The 20,635-nt window shown below is 40.6% G+C and overlaps 1 protein-coding gene across 1 annotated transcript; it reads right to left on the bottom strand.

The window, feature by feature from the left end:
* Positions 1-11,716: 11,716 nt before the first annotated feature.
* On the bottom strand, positions 11,717-17,843 carry LOC142605346 (peptidyl-prolyl cis-trans isomerase CYP21-1). The gene is made up of 7 exons (XM_075776804.1): positions 17,455-17,843; positions 14,705-14,783; positions 13,549-13,596; positions 13,267-13,290; positions 12,984-13,169; positions 12,779-12,854; positions 11,717-12,129 (listed from the first exon to the last, which is right to left on the bottom strand). The coding sequence occupies exons 1-7, from the start codon at positions 17,557-17,559 to the stop codon at positions 11,967-11,969; spliced, it is 681 nt and encodes a 226-aa protein (XP_075632919.1). The 5' UTR covers positions 17,560-17,843; the 3' UTR covers positions 11,717-11,966.
* Between the last annotated feature and the right edge of the window lie 2,792 nt (positions 17,844-20,635).

Raw genomic sequence — 20,635 nt, 5'->3', positions numbered from 1 at the left:
GACAGCCTCTGGGGCTGACACCTCGACTAGCTCCCCGCCGTCCTCCCCTTTGGACAAACGGGAAACCGTATATAGTTGTGCTCTAGAGGTTCCTTCTAGGACGGACGAGAGAAGGTTAGATTCCCTTAGGAGTTGGTTTCAAATTCCTGATGATCTAAACCCTAGGTTAGCTGTTCGAGGTGAATGGTGTTGCCAGCCTCGTTTTGGAATAGGTGTTTATGAAGCTTATCTGTTAGGGGTGCTTAGACTTCCTTTGAATGCCTTTGCTAGGGAATTACTCACTAGGCTGGGCTTGGGAGTGTGTCAGTTTAACCCCAACGCATGGAGACTAATTGTCTCCATGCAAGTCTTATGGATGGAGGTGTTTGACGGGGACCGTCCTATCACCGTGGACGAGTTCTTGTACTGCTATAAACCCTCCGAGATAAATCAATCTCGAGGCTTCCATCAGTTCACAGCCAGGAGCAACGACTGTAGACTGATTAAGTCTTTGCCCTCGTCGACGAAGCTGGAAGACGGAATTTTTCTTCGTCTCGGTTTTACGGCGGGGCATCCCGTTGAGATTGGTAAAGACTCGTTTGCTCCTTATACTGGAGACATAGGGAACCTTCGTCCAGAAGGTATGTTATGCTCTTCTTTTTTGTTTCTTTTTTATTATACTTTCTCTTTGGACGATGGTCTAACCTTAACTTCCTTCTTCCTTTTCCAGCCATTGGACGACCTTCTTTGAGCAAGTTCCATCGTGATCGCGTCCACAGGGCCCGTCTACATTCTGAACGAGACTTTCACTCGTTAGTGACCCTTAAGCGTCTACACAAGTGGGGACTCGGCCCTGAACCGTCCGTCGACGCCTTAGCACACGAGCTAACTACCCGTAGACGTGAGTGTTCCTCTTTAAGATATGTGTTTTCCATTTTTGTTTTATTATTATTATTTATTTGTATGTATGTGTTCGCACTTTTTTATTTTTCTTTTTTCTTTTTTAGGAATGGCAACCATGAAGGGAAACAAGGGGAAGGAAGTGATCGACGAGGCAGCGAGACCTGAACCTCAGCCCCAGCCTCGTCCTGCTTCTGGAGAAAAAGGGAAAAGCTTGTCCAAGCATGTGGACTTGGCTAGCTTGCCAAGTCGTCGGGGGAAGAAGGCTAAGTCTGGGTCGTCCAGGCCTAAAACTGCTAGGCCTGAACTTCCTTCCCAGCCGCCCGTCCTGGTCATTGATGTAGACTCGTCCACGCCCCTTAGTGCCACTCCGTCCAAGTCCCCTGCTCCTGACTCGTCCCAGCCTCCTCAAGGGATTTCTACTAACTTATTGGAGAACGAGGATCTGGCTTGGGAGCGATTCTAAGAGGCTGTGAAAGGCGAGGACGTAGCTGCATGCTACAACATGTCCTTGAAAGAGTTCGAGCACTCTAGCGTCCACGATCTCTTCAAGGTGACCATTTTTTCCTCGTCTTGGTTTGTCCATGTTTGCCCAATGTTATTTCTATCTTCTGAACTTCCTATTCTTCCATGTAGGCAATGTCCAAGTTCATAGCTGCGTCCAGGCAGGCCACAGAGATGGACAAGACGAGGATCCTTCTAGAGAAAAGAATAGAAGAGATCAAAGACGACTGTAGGACGTGGGCGGAGGTGGCGAACAAGGCCAAGGACGAGTCTGAGGAGTTGAAGGCTTTGGTGGGGGAGCTGAAGTCCGACGCTGCCAAGAAGGACGAGCGTCTTGAACTTCTTCAAAAGGAGAACGACGAGCTGAGTCTACTTCTTAAGAAAGCTAAAGACGAGGCAGTGGAGGAATTCAAAGCGTCCAAAGAGTTCACTGACCTGATGGATACAAACTACGCAGCAGGGTTTGAGGACTTTAGAATGGACGCTATGGACAACTTTCCTGAAGTTGACTTTAGCACCATTAAACTCAACCTTGCGGCTGCTACAAGTTCCCTCATCCACACAGGCTCAGACGATGTCAATATCGAGGACGACGCTTCCACCAAACCAGCTCAGGACGACCCCAACATTGATGCCCTTTCCTCTTGAAGAAATTGTTATTGTTGTTTAGCTTTCTTTTCTTTCTTTTTTTTTTTATTTAAAATGTATTTAAGAGTTTGAAATGTATTCAAGTACAATTACCTCGTCTAGAGTGTTCTGGACGAGTTTATGCACAATGCCTTTAAATACTTATTTTATAAGGGTTTTTGGACGGTTGCCGTCTACCCTCTTTAGGCTAAGGAATGTCTTCTTTACTTGTTATATATTATGTGGACGAGCTTATATGTTATTATTTATGCAATTATCTTTCAAACAACGCTCTAAGTGTTGGATGGTCGTCTACATGATCTTTTTTTGGACGACCCACTTAAGACGATGATGACTGCATTACTTTTTCTTGTCCTTTAGGCCATTATTACTCGACTTCTTGCAAAAAGTTCATAATGTTTATGTTTTCTCGTCTTGACGAGTGATCGTCTTTGGAATGCTATACCTTAATGCTTACTCTTCCTTCTTAGACGAGTGGGACTTGGCCTTTTTCCTTTTGCTTTATACTTATTTGAAGGAAAGTCTTAGACGAGCATTTTTTTTTTTTTTAAAGGGGAAACCTTGGACGAGTATTCCTAGGCTTCTTTCTCTTGCTTTGTCCTTTTTTAAAGGAATGCTTTGGACGAGCGTGCCTTAGCTTATCCCTCTTTGCTTTATCCTTATTTAAAGGAAAGCTTTGGACGAGAAGGCCTTGGCTTTTTTCTCTGCTTTATCCTTTTTTAAAGGAATGCTTTGGACGAGTGTGCCTTAGCTTATCTCTCTTTGCTTTATCCTTATTTAAAGGAAAGACTTGGACGAGTGTTTCTGCGTCCGAAGATTTTTATTCGTCTTAGGCTTTTGCCCGCCCCTTCTGTGGGTATTACTATGGAAACTAAATATATGCATCAAATACATAAGAAATCCACACCATATTATTACATGAACATTGTTCACAAGCGTGGTACATGCTTATAAGCTAGTGCCTTATTGAAATACTTAAGAGAAATATATAACCTCGTCTTTCATAAGCTGGTCTGTAAACGGTGCAAAAGTTTGAGAACTAGTGCACTTTTTATTCACAACACACCATAATAGCAGTAAGAATACAACAGTAAGTATAAGCGAATACGCAAATCATAGCTGTAACTTTGCCACCGGCTTCCCTCGTCCCTGCTCATCACTGATAGTACCTCCTCAGATGTTCCACGTTCCAGGGATGCTCTAACTTCCGCCCGTCCAGAGCTTCCAGGTAGTAGGACCCCTGCCTCTTGCAGTTGATTACCCTGTAGGGTCCTTCCCAATTGGGTCCCAGTTTTCCATAAGCTGGATTCCTAGTCGCCAAGGAGACCCTTTTGAGAACAAGGTCCCCCACACCGAACCGTCTGGGTTTTACCATGGCATCATGCTGTCGGGCCATAAGATTTTTGTATCTTGCCGTCCTCTGCTCCGCATTCATTCTTACCTCGTCAACAAGATCGAGGTCAAGGCGAAGTTGTTCCCCATTGTCTTTCTCCTGGTACTCCATCACTTGATGACTTGCCATATGAACCTCCACTGGTATAACAGCTTCACTCCCATAGGCTAGTTTAAAAGGGGTCTCTCCTGTCGGAGTTCGTGCAATCGTCCTATAGGCCCAAAGAACACCTGGTAGCTCATCTGGCCATATCCCTCTTGCCCCCGCTAGCCGATTCTTGATGATTTTCAGCAAGGATCGATTTGCTACTTCTGCTTGTCCATTTGCCTGCGGATGGGAGGGTGAAGAATAGTGATTCTTGATCCCGAAGTGATTGCAAAAGTCTCTGAAGGGTGCATTGTCAAATTGACGTCCATTGTCGGATACTAATACCCTAGGTACCCCGAACCTGCATAGAATATTCTTCCATACAAAATTTTTCACGTTCTGCTGAGTGATTGCTGCAAGAGGCTCGGCTTCTACCCACTTGGTAAAGTAGTCGATTCCCACCACCAAAAACTTCATTTGCCGGATTTCCGTGGGAAAATGGCCTAGGATGTCCAGTCCCCACTGTGCGAAGGGTCATGGGGCTATCATTGGGGTTTGGTATTCCGACGGCTGTCTAGGTACATTGCTATAGCGTTGACACCGGTCACATACCTTGACATAGGCTTTAGCATCTGCCTGCATTGTAGGCCAGTAGTAGCCGGCACGGACGATCTTATGGACCAGCGACCTTTCTCTTGAATGATTTCCACATGCTCATTCATGAACTTCCCTTAGAACATAGTTTGACTCGTCAGGAGCCAAACACCTTAAGTAAGGTTGGGAAAAATCTCGCTTGTACAACACCTCATTTATGAGGACATACTTGGCTGCCCTGACCCTCAACTTTCTCGCTTCATCCTTGTCCTCTAGAAGCCTTCCATCTTTGAGATAGATCATTATTGGACTCATCCAATCTTCACCTCCTCCTACCTGCTGTATGTCAGGGATGTCTATGCTCGGCATGTATTGGATGTTGTCGTACTCGTCCGTCACCCCTGTCGAAGCTGCTTTTGCCAAGGCGTCCGCTTCCGTGTTTTCCTCCCTTGGTAGTTGAACAAAACTTACAGCCGAAAATTTTCGTGCAAGTCGTTTCACTTTGTTGAGGTATTTCTTCATTCGATCTTCCTTAGCATCGCACATTCCATTTACTTGATTAACGACCAGCTGAGAATCTCCTCTGATTGTTACCGACTCCGCCCCTAGGGACTTAGCCAACTCCAATCCTTTGAGTAGTGCCTCGTACTCAGCTTCGTTATTGGTAGTTTGATACTGCAGACGGGCTGCATACTCCAGCCTGTCACCCTCGGGGGACTTCAGTATAACCCCAATTCCTCCTGCATACAATGTGGACGACCCGTCGACATTGACCACCCATTTCTCAGCACTATCGTCCTTAGCTAGCTCATCCTGGCTGGGGGTGAACTCTGCGATGAAATCTGCCAATGCCTGCGCCTTTATCGCACTCCTTGGGAGGTATCTAATATCAAACTCGCTAAGCTCAACGGCCCACTGTACTAGCCGTCCAGCAGCTTCCAACTTGCTCATCGCCTTTTTTATGGGATGGTCTGTTAGGACGTTGATGACGTGTGCTTGAAAATAATGTCTCAGCTTCTTGGAAGCCGTGATTAATGCGAAGGCTAGTTTCTCCATCATCGGGTACCGTCCTTCCGCCCCTCTCATCACGTGGCTTGTGTAATAGACCGGTTTCTGGACTCTCCCCTCTTCTCTGACTAACGCTGAGCTTACTGCGTGTGGGGACACTGCCAAATACAAGTACAACTCTTCCCCAGGTACAGACGGACTCAACAGTGGGGTCGTCATGAGATACGTCTTCAATTTTTGGAAGGCCTGTTGGCACTCGTCCGTCCATTCAAAAGCCTTCCTAAGGACTTTAAAGAATGGTAAACATTTGTCGGTAGCTTTCGATACAAACCTGTTTAGGGCGGCGACTCGTCCAGTAAGAGACTGGACTTCCTTGATATTCTTCGGTGGCTCCATGTTCAGTATTGCCTGGATTTTATCTGGATTCGCCTCGATTCCCTTGTGCGACACCATAAACCCCAAGAATTTCCCGGATGAAACCCCGAAAGCACACTTGCTCGGATTTAATTTCATGTTGTACCGTCGCAACGTATCAAAAGTCTCTTGAAGGTCGTCCAGATGTTTTTCCTCGTCCTGGCTCTTCACCAGCATGTCGTCCACATAAACCTCTACATTTCGCCCGATTTGAGGACGGAACATTTGGTTAACCAGCCTTTGGTAGGTCGCCCCCGCATTCTTCAAACCGAAGGGCATTACCTTGTAGCAATACAACTCTTGGCTCGTGATGAATGAGGTCTTCTCCTGATCTACTTCATCCATCTGTATCTGGTTATAACCCGAGAAAGCGTCCATGAAGCTAAGTATCCTGTGACCTGCCGTTGAGTCCACTAACTGGTCAATGCGTGGCAATGGGTAGCTATCCTTAGGGCAAGCTTTGTTTAGATCAATGAAGTCCACGCACATTCGCCACTTGCCATTAGCTTTCTTGACCATGACCATGTTCGCCAACCAATCTGGGTAATGAACTTCTCGAATAAACTTCGCGGCGACCAACTTCTGCACCTCCTCCTTAATGGCATTGTCTCGCTCGGGAGCGAAAACTCTTTTCTTCTGACGCACTGGTTTCGAATAGGGACACACGTTCAGGCTATGGGTAATGACGCTCGGATCAATGCCAGGCATGTCCTCATGACTCCATGCAAAGACATCGAGGCTTTTCTTTAGAAACCGAATCAAAGCGTGTTTTGCCCCCTCTTCCATGCTCGCCCCAACTCTAGTAGACTTCTTGGGCTGGTTATCGTCCAAAGGGACGTCTTCTAATGCTTCAGTGGGCTCAGCCACGACCCTTCTTCCGTCTATACTCATCGCCTGCATGTGCTCGTCCATGGCCAGCATAGATAGGTAGCATTCTCTGGCGGCCAGCTGATCTCCTTGCACCTGGCCTACTTCGTGCTCGGTTGGAAATTTAATGGACAGGTGGTAGGTAGAGGTTACCGCTTTCCAGCTATTCAAAGTTGGCCTTCCAATAATTGCATTATATGACGATGCACAATCAACAACGAGGAAATTTACCTCCTTGGTTATCTGCTGCGGATACGTCCCAACGACCACTGGTAACGTGATGGTGCCCACAGGTTGCACCTTCATTCCTCCGAATCCTACCAACGGCGAGTTCACTGGTCGAAGCTGATCTCATCCTAGCCTCATTTGTTGGAATGCGGGGTAGTAGAGAATGTCTGCAGAGCTGCCATTGTCTATCAATTCCCTCCTGGTCATGTAGTCAGAGATGAGTAGGGTGATGACTATCGCGTCATCGTGTGGGTGGTGGAGTCGTCCTGCCTCCTCGTCCGTGAACGTAACAGCCTGTTGGTCTACTTCCCTCGTCCTAGGGGGTCGTCCAGACGGTTGGATGTTCTGCACCACCTTCAAGTATGTCTTCCTTGACTTGGACGACTGCGCCGTCGAGTTTCCTCCTATAATTACCCTTATCTCTCCTAGTGGGGGGCGTGATGATTCTTCCACCTTGGCCTTCATTTTCTCATCTCTCTGGTCTCGTCCAAGGAAGTTCCTCAATTTTCCCTGTCTGATGAGATTTTCTATCTGCTGCTTCAAGTCAAAGCACTCGTCCGTATCATGCCCATGGTCCCTGTGAAAGCGACAGTACTTGCTCCTATTACGCTTGTTGGGGTCTCCCTTCATTTTGTCCGGCCACTTCAAGGACGGATCATCCTTGATCTGCATAAGTACCTGCTCTAGCGGCATAGTCAGGGGCGTGTATTGCTGATTCCTCGCGGAGGAACTGGCCTTCTTACCATCCTTATCTTTCCTCTCGTCTATCCGAGCTTTCTTTAGACGAGGTCCTTGATCCGAATAACGATGATGACCCGCTTCCGAACGTTCTGCCCTTTTTCTTTTCTTGGCTATGATAGCATCCTCGGCGTTCATAAAATTCTGGGCCGAATGGAGGAGATCGGCCATGGTCTATGGTTCCTGCTCGTAGAGCTTATGAATGAACAAGTCAGAATTGACCCCATTGTGGAAAGCGGCTAGCAATAACTTGTCATCCATCTCGTCCACTGTCAGGGCCTCCCTATTAAACCGGGTGATAAAGGATCGCAAACTCTCATTTTCCCCTTGCTCTATAGTCAGTAGGTTGGAGGAGGAACGCTTGTGACGCTGTCCTCCAATGAAATTGTTGACAAACAACTTACTCAACTCTTCAAAGGATCCTACCGAGTTTGGGGGTATCTTACCGAACCACACTCGCGCTGGTCCTTTAAGTGTGGTGGGAAAAGTTCTACACATAATCTCGTTTGGGACTCCTTGTAGGTGCATGGTCTTCTTGAAAGTTGCAATATGATCGCAAGGGTCGCGATTTCCATCATACGAGTCCAGAGAAGGCATTTTGAACTTTGGAGGCAGGGGGTGACTGCTGATGGAAGCCGTGAAGGGGGAGTCCGTTCGGTGAACCATATCATCCACTAGGTTCGCTCGCCTCATGTTTTCCCTCATTTCATCCATGGCTTTTCTCATCTGGTCCATCTCTTTTTCCAAGTGTGGCACCCTTCTTGAAGCGGTACCCCTTGTTTGATCTTCGGACTCGACATTTTCTCCTCCACCTTCCTGACTCGGTGCCCGTCTATCCGCGTGCCCATCTTGGCGCTGCCTCCTGAGGTTGATCTCCCTATTCAACTCCTGGTTTTGACGTGTCAGTTCTGCTATAGCGGCGGCCATGGATTGTATATGTTGAATGGAGGGTGGTTGCACGACAAGCGCTGACCTACGATCGCGAAGAGGGTTGCTAGAAGCATCCCTACTCTCCTGGTGGCCTGGGCTTGTAGCCCTTGATCTTGTTCGAACCATTCAGCCTTTTGTCTGGGAATGGCTAATCGTTGAAAACAGAACAAAGAACCGAACGAAAAGAACACTGTAGTTTCCCACAGACGGCACCAACTGATGATGCTAAGAAGATCAGTAGGATGGATGCTTCGGACTTGATAGGACCACTTGCTCTCTCTGCGGCCTGAAGAAAAAAGAGAAGTCAATCAAAGGCGACCGGGGCTGTCGACCAAAAACCCTCCGATGGTAAAGTTAGTTTTTCTCTCTATATTTTTGGAGTTCCAACTTTTTTGGAGTCAAATTCACATACCTTTGCCTTGTCTGAATCAGTCTTTATATAGCGCCTTCATAGACGGTTATCGAAATTGGAACCTCTCCTGGATTCAAGGAGGGTTAAACGTAACTGCCATAACCGTTTAGGAGTTACACTTCTATTTCACAACGGATACATGACAGTTATGCGTGGGATAAGGGATTGTCACATTATATTCGAAGATTCTCCTAAGTATGATCTCCTCGTCTTGGAATTCCTTCGTCGAGTGTGCCTGATAATTCCAAGTGTAGCATCCTCGTCCACGAAGCTTTATGTGGACGAGTCCTCTCGGGGCAGGCTGTGCGCATCCCATGGACGAAGGATGTAGCTTCGCTATCATCCTCAGGACGGCCTTGTCTGTTACCCTCGTCCTAAGGATAACTCCTGGACGGCTGCATAGGTGATGACTGTCCAGGGACGGTCTGAGCGTTTTCATCCCACATCACTATCAAAGTCAACTGAAAGGAACAAAGCAAGCATGGATTATCCTTAATTTATAAGTTATAACGTATACTGATATTTTGCAATGGTGTTCTGTATTCCTTGAAAGCCTAAGGCCTTATAGCATTCTTCCCTTTCATACAAAAGCATTCATGGAAGGCACCAACGGGTAGGATTCTCAAGGTATCCATAATTGGCATTTCTATTATTGTAATATTGATCTTTTTTTCCTTCACTTTTCATCTTATTTGGATAAAAAGTGCTAAGACCACCTTGACCTTTATATTGTTGCAGTAAGATCTCTTTAGCCAATTTAGTACATAAACTTTGATAATGTAGTAAATACTAAATAGACATCTTCTGTTAATAATTCATCAATTTGCTAACAGAAAGGTGACATGGCAGCTCAATATTGTATGTTTTTATTTTGTTTTTTAAATCCTGGGTTGCCAAGCCACTTTTTCATTAGCAAATTGAAAGGGTTACAATATCAAAGTTCAGGTACTAAATGAGAGAAAGGTTAAGGGACTCACTGCAATGGTCAAGTCATTGATAAGAAGCTAACCCAATATTAACATTCTATCCAAAGTATGTTGTTCTTATACAAATGCTTTTGTAAGCTTGTTATTTTGAGTCAGGTTTCTATTGATAATTTTTTCCTATTTATCTCTAGTAGGGCTGAAGATGTTACAATTGTCGACGTACATACTTCGAATGATCTGCTTCACTCAGGTCACCATTATTTAGATGTGAGGTGGGATCTTAGATGATAGTTTTAGGCGAAACTACACTATTGGTCCTTAAAGTTTACCATGAGAGTTCTATTGGTCCCTTAAGTTTCAAATGAGTACTATTGGTCCCTCTAGTTTAAGAAATGAGAACTGTTAATCCTTTAGTTAATTGCCATTAGCATTATTGTCTATGTGGCTAACGGAAAAATGATGTGGCATTTTTTAACTTTTGCGTAAGCCTATATGGCCATAGCCACTTGGATAAATTTGTCAGGCTAGCATGTGAATCATTATTTATTTACTTGTTAAAAAAAATTCCACATGTGTTCCTATGACTTCCCCTACACTATCTTCCTCCTCTCCTAGCTAGTGGTGCTGTCACTATTGCTACCGTTGCTGCTGCTTCAACCACTCCCACTACCATTAGCCGCTGGCGATTCAAACTGTTATCATTGCCACTACATCAGCAACACAAAACATCTTTATGTCCTTCCAATCACCACGGATCTCCACGGCTAATCTTGAAGGATCTTTATGTATCTTTGTTCTTAAGATTTGATTCCTATGGATCTATAAATAAAATAAAGACGCTTAAGTATTATATTCAGATCTATTTTTCTTTGCAAAATGTTAAAGATTGTTTTTTTTTCCCCGGCCCAACCAATCTTTGTGGGGATCAACGGTTGCCTTTTAACAAGAAAGATTGTGTTCATTGAATCCTTTTGTTGGGTTTCTTGCACCCAATCAATAAATGTGTCCAATGCATCTTGATTTGAGAGAGAGAGTTTTATAGGACTTTGTATGGTCAAAGGCGAATCTACTTACTTTGCCAGCAAATTTGTGTTGCCTTTGATGTGATTTGGTGACTAGATTGGAGGTTTGGAAGACGGCGGAGCAGAGAAAGAGAAGGGAGGGAGGCAGGGGCTGAAGCCAATCTTCTTCTTCTTCTTCTTTTTCTTTTTTTTTTAATATATAAATATTAATGAAAGATTACTTAATAAAATTAAATAGCTAACATGTCATTATATACCCATCAGTTTTTGACATTACATCCACGTAGGCAATAATCCTAACAGAGTTAATAACAAAACTAATAGTATTCATTTTTTAAACTTAAGGGACTAAAAGCACTCACTTGAAACTTAAGGGACTAATTGTGCTTATATGGTAAACTTCAAGGACTAATGGTGTAATTTCGCCATAGTTTTATCATTTTGATTAGCTAATTAATTTCAAAATGACATAAGTTTGACAGGCTTTACGATGATAATATCGTGGTAAAGTACATGAATCTATGTTAAATACTCATCCAAAAAACATAAATCTGCGTTTAATAGGACATTTTAGGAGTTCAATAAGAGCCACATCGATAATGCATTAAATGTTCATTGTATGTTTATCACTTAAGATGGTAAGTGAGTTTCTTGTTTATCACATTATTCAAACTCTTGTGTTTCATATGGAAAAAAAAGATTATTGATCTCATTCAGATCTTAACACCATAAAGAAAGCTATCTTAATAATTGTACAAAACTTTTACAACTTTGAGCTTCAGTTTCAGTTTCCTGCAAAGCCATTATTTTACACAAACGCTGTGCATAATATTATTTAGACTATTTTCACCCCTATTTCTGGTTCTGTTAAGCAACGGTGAAAACGAGACAGAAATAAAAAAGAGTTTATGTCTGTTTGGAATGCTTGTACCATATGATGTGTTAATTTTCTTGTCTCAGAAAATAAAATTTGAAATTTTCCATTCCTTTTTATTCTTTTTGTTGGAATGTAATGATGTAAAGCACCTCTATGAAGTTGTTTTCACCCAAAGAGAAAAAAATATAGTTTGGGATACTAAAAGGTCATTTCCTTTTGATTCCTCTACAACAAACATGTTTGTGTTAATAACAGTTGTCAAATACAAAAGAAAATACAATATTTCCAAGAAGGCCTAAGACTTTCAGAACTGGGAACTCATGACTTGTAAAATTTCATGGACATCTTACAAAGGGAAGAGAGTGTGAATCAATTATCTAAACCAAACTCGAAACCTTTAAAAAAAAAAAAAAATACTGCTGTTCATGTATAAAGGAACTCATCTTTCCTGATCCCACTGACTCTTGGGTATCTCCCCAGAGTCAGCAATAACAACCTTCTTTCTAGGCTTCCCACTGTAGGTTCCAGCCCCACCTTCAATTGCAAACACAGTGTCCATGCCTTGAATGACCTTGCCAAAGACAACATGCTCCCCATCCAACCTGGAATTTTAGCCCATATAGCATATCACACATCATTTGTATAGATCTACTTTGGCAGCAGAATAAGCATATTAAGCAAAGACCCAGAGAATGAATTTTTAAGCATTTAAATTTTTTTTTTTATAAGATAGAAATTCTACTCTAGCCTAATCTAAGTGTATATGTGTGTGAAACTCCCTCCTAGAGACTTGAATTTTGGTCCTTGCCCTCTACATCCCACAAGCACTTATACTTGTAGACTAACCATCACACCAAGGGTGCACGGTAATAATCATTTAAATTTTGAATAGGCTGAAGTTGATACAATAAGAAGATTGTCCATATAATAATGAAAACTCACTTTTGGCAACCACAGCTGCCCCCATTTTCTTCAAACAGGAACAAAATCCACAATAACAATTAGATGGTAATTTTATTAATAAAAAGAAAGAGAAATATGAAAATTTCAGATGGTCCTGTAGAATATAGATGTATGAGTTTTGTTTAAGTAGCATGCAGGAGAGGATTGTCGTTAAGGATTCAAAATTTCAAAGAACTGAACATGTCAATCAGGACTTAGGGGGTGCTGAACCTGGAAATTATGTGCAGGTCCACCTGTTTATATTTTTTGTCTTAATATTCAATAATACAACCCTGGAGAATAGCTTACCAGCTGGCTTTGACTGTAGTTATAAAAAACTGTGAGCCATTGGAATCGGGCCCTGAATTCACCATGGAAACAACACCTACAAAAATAAAGTACAGGTTTCAGAAGGACATTAAAAAGGAAACTCCACAATTGAGAAAATATTGAGTATTAGGAATCATAAATTATTACACACAGCTCAACCACTGAAAGAATCTTAAGTAAAGACCTGCATGTGAATGTTTTATCTTGAAATTCTCATCAGGAAAGGTGCCACCACCATATATAGATATAAAACCCCTGCCATCACCATGAACAATATCTCCACCTTGAATCACGAACCCAGATACTATACGATGAAATGGTGCTCCTTTATAGTGGAGTTTTTTCCCATGGGCATCCTTGCCTTTCTCCCCTATGTTTAAAGCGAGCAAGTTATAATCAGCAAATTGATAATAACAACAGCCATCAGGTTAAGTAACCCATAAAACAAGTAAGAAGACCTCAAATACCTGTGCATAGAGCCCTAAAATTTTCTGCAAACAAAGAAATTCAGGCATTAGGAAACAAATTGGCATGAGATCAAATACTGAGATAACTTCATTTTTTTCAGTTGCTATGAACTCAACAGCTTAAATTCAAGCAAACATGTCTTGCTATGTAAAGAGAAACAAACCATTCGGCAACTAGCCAACTAGTTAAGATGATTTAGGTAACTATCTTTTTTTTTAATTGGTGATTGAGGTTACTAAAATACTGAACATAAAAGAATACACACAATCTTAAGGACATACCAACGGTTTTTGGTACAACTTGGCCATATAATCCGATCACGATTCTACCTGCACAAATACAGGTATAAGTTGGCAGTTGAATACATAAAAAGGAGAAAGAAATATAAAACATTGAGCTATAATGACTGACAACAACAGTATATGTTCTAGATTTTAGACCAATTATTATTCTATCTAATGGCTTACTGTCAGAACCTTGATTAATTCAAACAATTTGAATGTTATGATATTTCCAATCAAAATAGCCCACAATTTAGATTTAACTGATCTTAAGATAAAGTGCCAGTTTTAAAAAACCCTAGCATAAATAAAAAAAAATTAGAGTTGGACGGTGAATAATGACAACCTTGGTTGTTAAATGACTTCACTATGTGCAGATAGAGCTGCACTGCGAGCCCTTGGAAAGATTGCAAATACTTTAAACCTTCCGTGGTATCAGACCACCAAGTAAAAATAGACCATAGCCTTGGAACTACCATTTAAAAAGCATAGTATCTGCCATACAAGAATCAATCATAAACTGCTCTTATTTTTATTCACATACCGCATAAAGCATACAGGTATCGCAAATTATTTTTTTTGATAAGTGGTTTTTTTTTTTTTTTTGGTATGTGTGTGAATAAATTCAATAGTTACACCATTTGAAGATGGTGGAAAAAAGAAGAAAAATATAAAGATACAATTGCACAATTACATGGTAGGCTCCATAATGGAACGCCTTCCTCACCAAAATCATTGAAAAATATAAATTTTGATGTTTACAAAAGTAGTAACACAATTAGTTTAAGTAGAGGAGGGATAATTACCAAGAAATCAAACATTAGAAAGGAGACTAACTCATAGGATGAAATTAAAAAAGAAAAACTAACTCATATGACGCATCTAGTCAGATCTTATTCGGATCAACAAACAGAGAAAAGGAATTGAAAAGCAAATACCAGCGCTCATATATAGACAAAGAACAGGGTTAGGGTTTGGGGAGAGAAATATTTGTCTTTTTCAATTATTAGGACAATAAATTGATCGTTGCTCCTTTATTTTCAGTAAATGATTAACAATAAGAACGTCAGTCTTAACCATTCGTACATGAAGCCTCGAGAGCAACTGTGTGCTTATTGCTGCAGTTCAAATCAAAGTGTTAGTATGAAAGCTGTACCTTGACGTTGTTCCTCAATATCAACATCGAAGTAAACTCTGTGGGTAATTTCAGGCACCTCTTCTGCTTTCTCTTCAATCTACACATTAAAGTAAGCAAATCAATACAGTTATAAATATTGCCATTAGATAAGGGTTGATGGTAGTTGAGCATGAAATTATCAGTCCAATGAATCAACATGCAAAAACATAAATCAATGTATAAGCAAATAATGACGAATGAGTGAAAAGAAATTTCAATTCTCAAGCATGCAGATATGGCCATTCCTCTTCACAGAAGACTTGTGATAATATTTCAATAAATAGCAGACTCTTGGGACTTCATCATGAGGTGGTTGCTACATAACAAGAAAAAGAGATAACACTGGAACCTAAAATCCCTTTTAGTATCTAAAGGGCCATATTTTTCACTTTCCCTTATATATTAAATCTTTATCCTATCTTATGTAAAAGGGTAACTTGGAACAACAATTCAAATATCCATGTAACAGTCTCCTACCTATATCACATTGATTTATCCAAAAGAATTCATTTCAATTAAAATTTGGTTATTCACCATGTGTCCGTTTGGAAACAGTTTATTTAGCCAAAACTGAAAACTTTTTGCTAAAAGTACTGTAGATAAAGTTAAAAATTAGTTGAAATAGTAGAGTGAAACCCATGAATAATATCAAAAAGTGCAGTAGGACCCATAAATAGTAACAAAAATAAGCTGAATAGTAAAATACACTGGCTTTTTAAGCCATGCCAAACGTAACCTATGTATGAGGATCCCCGCTAAGCATCCATGGCTGAATGGTAAAAGGGCCCAACTCATAATTGTTGAATTTGTAGGTTCAATTCCTACATGATACACATCAATGTACCCTACCCTCCAATAGTCTATTGGAATTAGCTCTATATTATTAAGAATATCGTCATAGAATCATAGATCTCCAAATTATCAGACTAACTACCATTTTGATATTAATATCATTAAATGCCTTAGCAACACATATTCTCTACCTAGGTGCATAGTTGCAAGAATCCTGTAGAAGTGAATCTGCTCCATAAGTAAACCCCTCCTGCACAACCCTAACCAAAATGAAAAAGAAGCTTGATACCCCAGATTGGCCAATTCCAACTTAACATGCAGTATAGCAATTCACTACAAGCACAGCAACAATTGAAGTTCTACAACAAACTTTTATATGCAACCAGGCTTGGGCTTCCACATTTACCACCTTTGGATTGATGGTAATGCTTCTTCTTCTTCTTTTTTTTGAAGTAAAAAATTTTATTAGAAAGGGAAAAGAGAATAACACAAAATAAAATGTGTACACTCCCTTTTCAAAGAATGCAACTCACAGAGAAAGTGCCAATAAAAGCAACAAAAGACATCAACGGGATGCCGCCTAGAGCATGCATCCAATCAAACAAAGACCGTAAAATGTGTTCCTTGATCTCATGAGCAGGTCAACTCCATCAAAGGCCCACCTATTTCTTTTGTATCACAAAGTCCACATACCACATAGGGCAAGGTTTGCCACACAATAGTGGCTCTGAAACCGTCATTTTCAACTCTCCAACATCTAACATACAGATTTGGCCATTTTGGCATCACCTAAGTTAGTCGTTTTTGATAATTTGATGGTTGGGGGTGGGGGATTTGAACCTTAAATGTCTCCATTGGAAACACCAAGAGATGCCAACCAGTTAAGCTCCAGGGCTCTTGGCATCGCCCAAGTTAGTCCTAGCACCACAAAAACAAGGGATCATACATCAGTTGCCATAGGGCAATGAAGAACCAAGTGATCAACAGTCTCCACATTACCCTTACAGATCTGATCGTAATGCTCTTATTTAAATTGTCAAGATTAGATTTGAGGCTAAACTTGCTCATGCTATTGTAGCTAATATTTGGTTTAGGCTGTTCTGTCGAAAGGAATTACTAACTCCATTATGAGTAGAGATCTTTGCAGCTTAAGGAAGCTTCCAGCCTGTGTCTTTAATGAGCTGGCCCTCTGTTGCTTTGAATAGTCGTTCAGCCTATGTCTTATAGTTATCGCTGCAGTTGGTCCGCTGTTGCTATCTCTCTCTCTCTCTCTCTGTTCTAGAAATTGTGCTTTATAGTAGCTTGTGTTCTTTGTATTTATCAGTTTCAGCTCAAGATACTTCTTGAATTTTGTATCTATAGTGTTAGTTTCTTAACGAAATTTTCTCATTCATTAAGGGGAAAAAAAAAATATTCTAACGATTTTCCAATCCTTCTCCTCAATTTTTTTGTAATTTAAGTTAAAAGTAGATGCTATTCATATAAATAAAATACAAGTATTGAAATTTTCTACCCACCTATTCCACCTTAACCCAAATGCCCATTACTTACTATGCAATTTCCTTATCAACTTTCAAGCAAATTCAAAATGTTTACAACAATGTTACCATATATGAGATTCAAACAATGAACATGTTTATCTCTTCCAATTGCACCCAACCAAGCACTGCTTACACAAAATTCAAGTGCAACAAAAGCTACCCATGCTCATTTTTCCAATTACACAACAAAAAACCACTCCATTCACAGCATTCAGGTCACACACACACGCACACCAAAGCCAAACAAAGAAAACCCATTATCAAATATCCAAAACCCAGATCAAATTCGCAGCCAAACTTGCTAAACCTCAACCCCACTCACACAATCAGATCCGCAAACATACAAACCGAAATGGGTTTTACTTATATTATCCAAAATTTAAATAAAAATCTTACCTTTTTGGTTTTGGGGTTGGAGAACGCGAAGATGAGGAAAATCAAGAGGACAAGGTAGAGAAAGATGAAGCGTGGCTGGACCAGAAGCGAGATCGCTCGACGCATCGTTTTGGGTTACTCTTGTGTGTGACCGTGTTTCTCTCTCTCTCTCTCTCTCTCTCTCTCTCTCTCTCTTTCGAATCAACAATTATATCTAAAGCTTTCGTGGCCTTCCATGAATGAAGAAAATGATTCACTTTCTTTCTCTCTCTCTCTCTAGAGGAAGAAGAAGCAAATGTAGCAGTGTCAGTGGCCTCTCTCAGAGAGAGTGCAGAAATCTGTGTCTCTGGGATTTTTGGTCTTGGCGCTGAAGAGGAAGGAAATAAATTTCTTTTTTAGTGTATAATTAAAAGGATAAAAAAATTAATCAAATGGAGTAATTAAAAAGAAATTATTCTAATAAGAAGGATTTATTTATCTATTTATTATAGGCTCATAAGTGATAAGAAGGATTAGTGGACCGTGATTAGTTTTTTTTAGGATGAATTGGTGATTAGTAGTAATTAAATACCATTTAATTTGTCAAAACTTTACAACTCAACTAGCATAGAACTTTGCATAAATTAGTTTCGTGTCACCGAGTATATTTTATGACAATCTAATCAAACTTTTACAAGCAATTAATCACACCTGGCAAAACTAGTTAAGTAATTCATAAGCTTTTCACTGCTAATGGGTTAAATAGTTTTATATATATATATATATAGAGAGAGAGAGAGAGAGAGAGAGAGAGGCTTTAAAAGACAAAAATGATTTGTTGTTCAAATCAAATGTAGTGGTTTGTTGTTCAAGTGACCGCTACGCTATTATTTGTAGCCATTAGAATTTTTTTTTTTTTTTTTTTGGAGAAGAAAAAACAAATCTGGTTTAGTTGGATTTGGGGATTTTTTGGATCAATAAGATGTAGTTTTTCTGTTTTGTACCAAAATCCCCAATTATCAGAGCTGTGTCCCTTCAAAAGAAGAGTTGTTTGTGGACCCTATAATATAGGGGGTCCAAAGAGGCAAATTAATGCCCTGAACTGAGATGTTGGGAGTTTTAGATGGGCTTAGCATTGTCTTGTCCGTCAGTCTTGTGAGAGTTGACAATTCTTGGCCCAACAATTTGATCAAACAGAAACTAGAGAAGGTTACTCCAAACTCAAAAAGACAAGAAGATTGGGATTCATATAGGGTGGATTTACTGATTTAGCTGACGTCCAATGTATTGGAGTACTCAAAAGGAAGCCTTGACTTAGAAACATTACCATTTTTGAGGAAATCTACCTACTAAAAATGACAGCTAAATGATTATTTAGCATTGGCTTATAAACTCAGTTTTTAGTAACTTTTATATACAACTTTTTAATACTTCACCTTTTTCATATTTTTTTACTTTTTAAAAAAAAATTCAATGTATAAATATATTTAATCACATTTGGAAGGTACAAGTCGAGATTCAAGTCTTAACAAGAGAATTTCACACAAAGAAAAACACTTAAGATTATGATTTTTTTTTTTTTAATCTTAGATCAAAAAAGAAACAAGTCCTCCATTTTATTATATTTTATTTCCTACTGTTACAAAACTACAAATATACAATGAATGAGAGAGTTGAGGACCTGTTCTTGTCCCATCATCTAAGGCATTCAAATGGACCCTGCAAGAAATCATAGGCCTAACTGGACATACAAACGAGCATGGGCCTAGACTGATTAAGATTTTTAAGTAGGCTTAAAATTGTTGATCCAGTGTGGGTTGCACAAAATGTGGCCCAAAAATGAGCCTAAAAGAAAGGATTGACATACATATGGGTCCCTTCCAATGTTTTTTTTTTACTAGCTTTCTTCTAAGGGCAAGACTTAGATACAGTACTTATGTATTATTCCTTAAGTTCCTCTAAGGAGAATTCCACTGGGGGGTCTAAGAAAACAACAAAATCTTGGGAAAGCAAATCCCCCCTTCGAGCAAGAGCATCGGCGCATTTATTCGCCTCACAATAGCAATGCTGAATTTGGACCATAGGAATGGCCCTTAATTCGGACTTATAGTCACTAGCTAAGGCATCAATATAATTTTGGTGACTATCCTCTTTCTGCAAAAGATCCACAATTATCTTAGCGTCGAGCTCAATAATCATGGCAGGTAACTTCAGGGCAGAGCACAACCTAAGACAATCACGAAGAGCCCACAATTCTGCAGCTGCATTGGTGGTATGATCGATGTTTCTCGCATACCCTTTAATCCACACTCCCTTATCATCGCGAATTAGCCCACCACCACCAGCCCGGCCTGGATTACCCATTGACGATCCATCCAAGTTGAGCGTATACCAACTCAGTGGAGGCTTTATCCATCTAACTTGGATGTTTCTACAATTGCAAGCCTGATTCCCATTAATGCCAATATACGCAAACTCCACGACCTTAGAAATGACTTTGGGTTTAAAATTTTTCTGTGCTTTCTCATTCCAAAACAGCACACCATTCCTATCCAGCCAAAGAGACCAAATACCAAAGGAGAAAATAATTCCCCATTTGATGCCCGATGTAGTGTGGTTGTTCATCTTGTAGCAGTTCAAACGTAGCCAGTCATTCAAGTGTAAACCAAAGAACAAAGAGGCAGACATGGGAGGAAGCAGAAAAATCCAAAGGTTTCGTGCAATATGACAATCTCGTAACACATGTAAAATTGATTTAGTGCTTCCCTCACAGAGATGGCACAGTGGAGTGATATGCATCCCTCTAGCAGCAAGTGTGGATCAGACCGAGATGCTATTGTGGTGGCATTTCCACAAAAAGCGTTTAATTTTTGGGATTGTTGGCACCTTCCAAATCTAATCACCATCAAAGTTGCTATTTTACACTCCTTCCACCTCCAAAGCAACTAATTTATAAGCTTCCTTCATGTCAAAATTTCCACTCGGCGAAGAATATCAAGTAATGCGGTCAGAGTTTTGAGCAGAGAAGGTTATAAGAGTGGCCTTGATTTCTGAAAGCAGCCTCTAAGGGAAGGAGAAAGAGCATCCTTGCCAAACCCAACCCGAAAACCCCATCACTTCCTTCAAAGTAACAGCCTCTTCCCTTCCTATTCAGAGGTCCCTCAATTAGCCCCCTAAGAGGTCCTTTATCCATCCATTTATCATACCAGAGAGACAATTCTCT

Source organism: Castanea sativa, chromosome 7 (assembly GCF_040712315.1).
Source record: "Castanea sativa cultivar Marrone di Chiusa Pesio chromosome 7, ASM4071231v1".
NCBI lineage: Eukaryota > Viridiplantae > Streptophyta > Magnoliopsida > Fagales > Fagaceae > Castanea > Castanea sativa.
The sequence above is the reverse complement of the archived record's forward strand: the minus strand, read 5'-3'. Positions and strand labels throughout refer to the sequence as shown.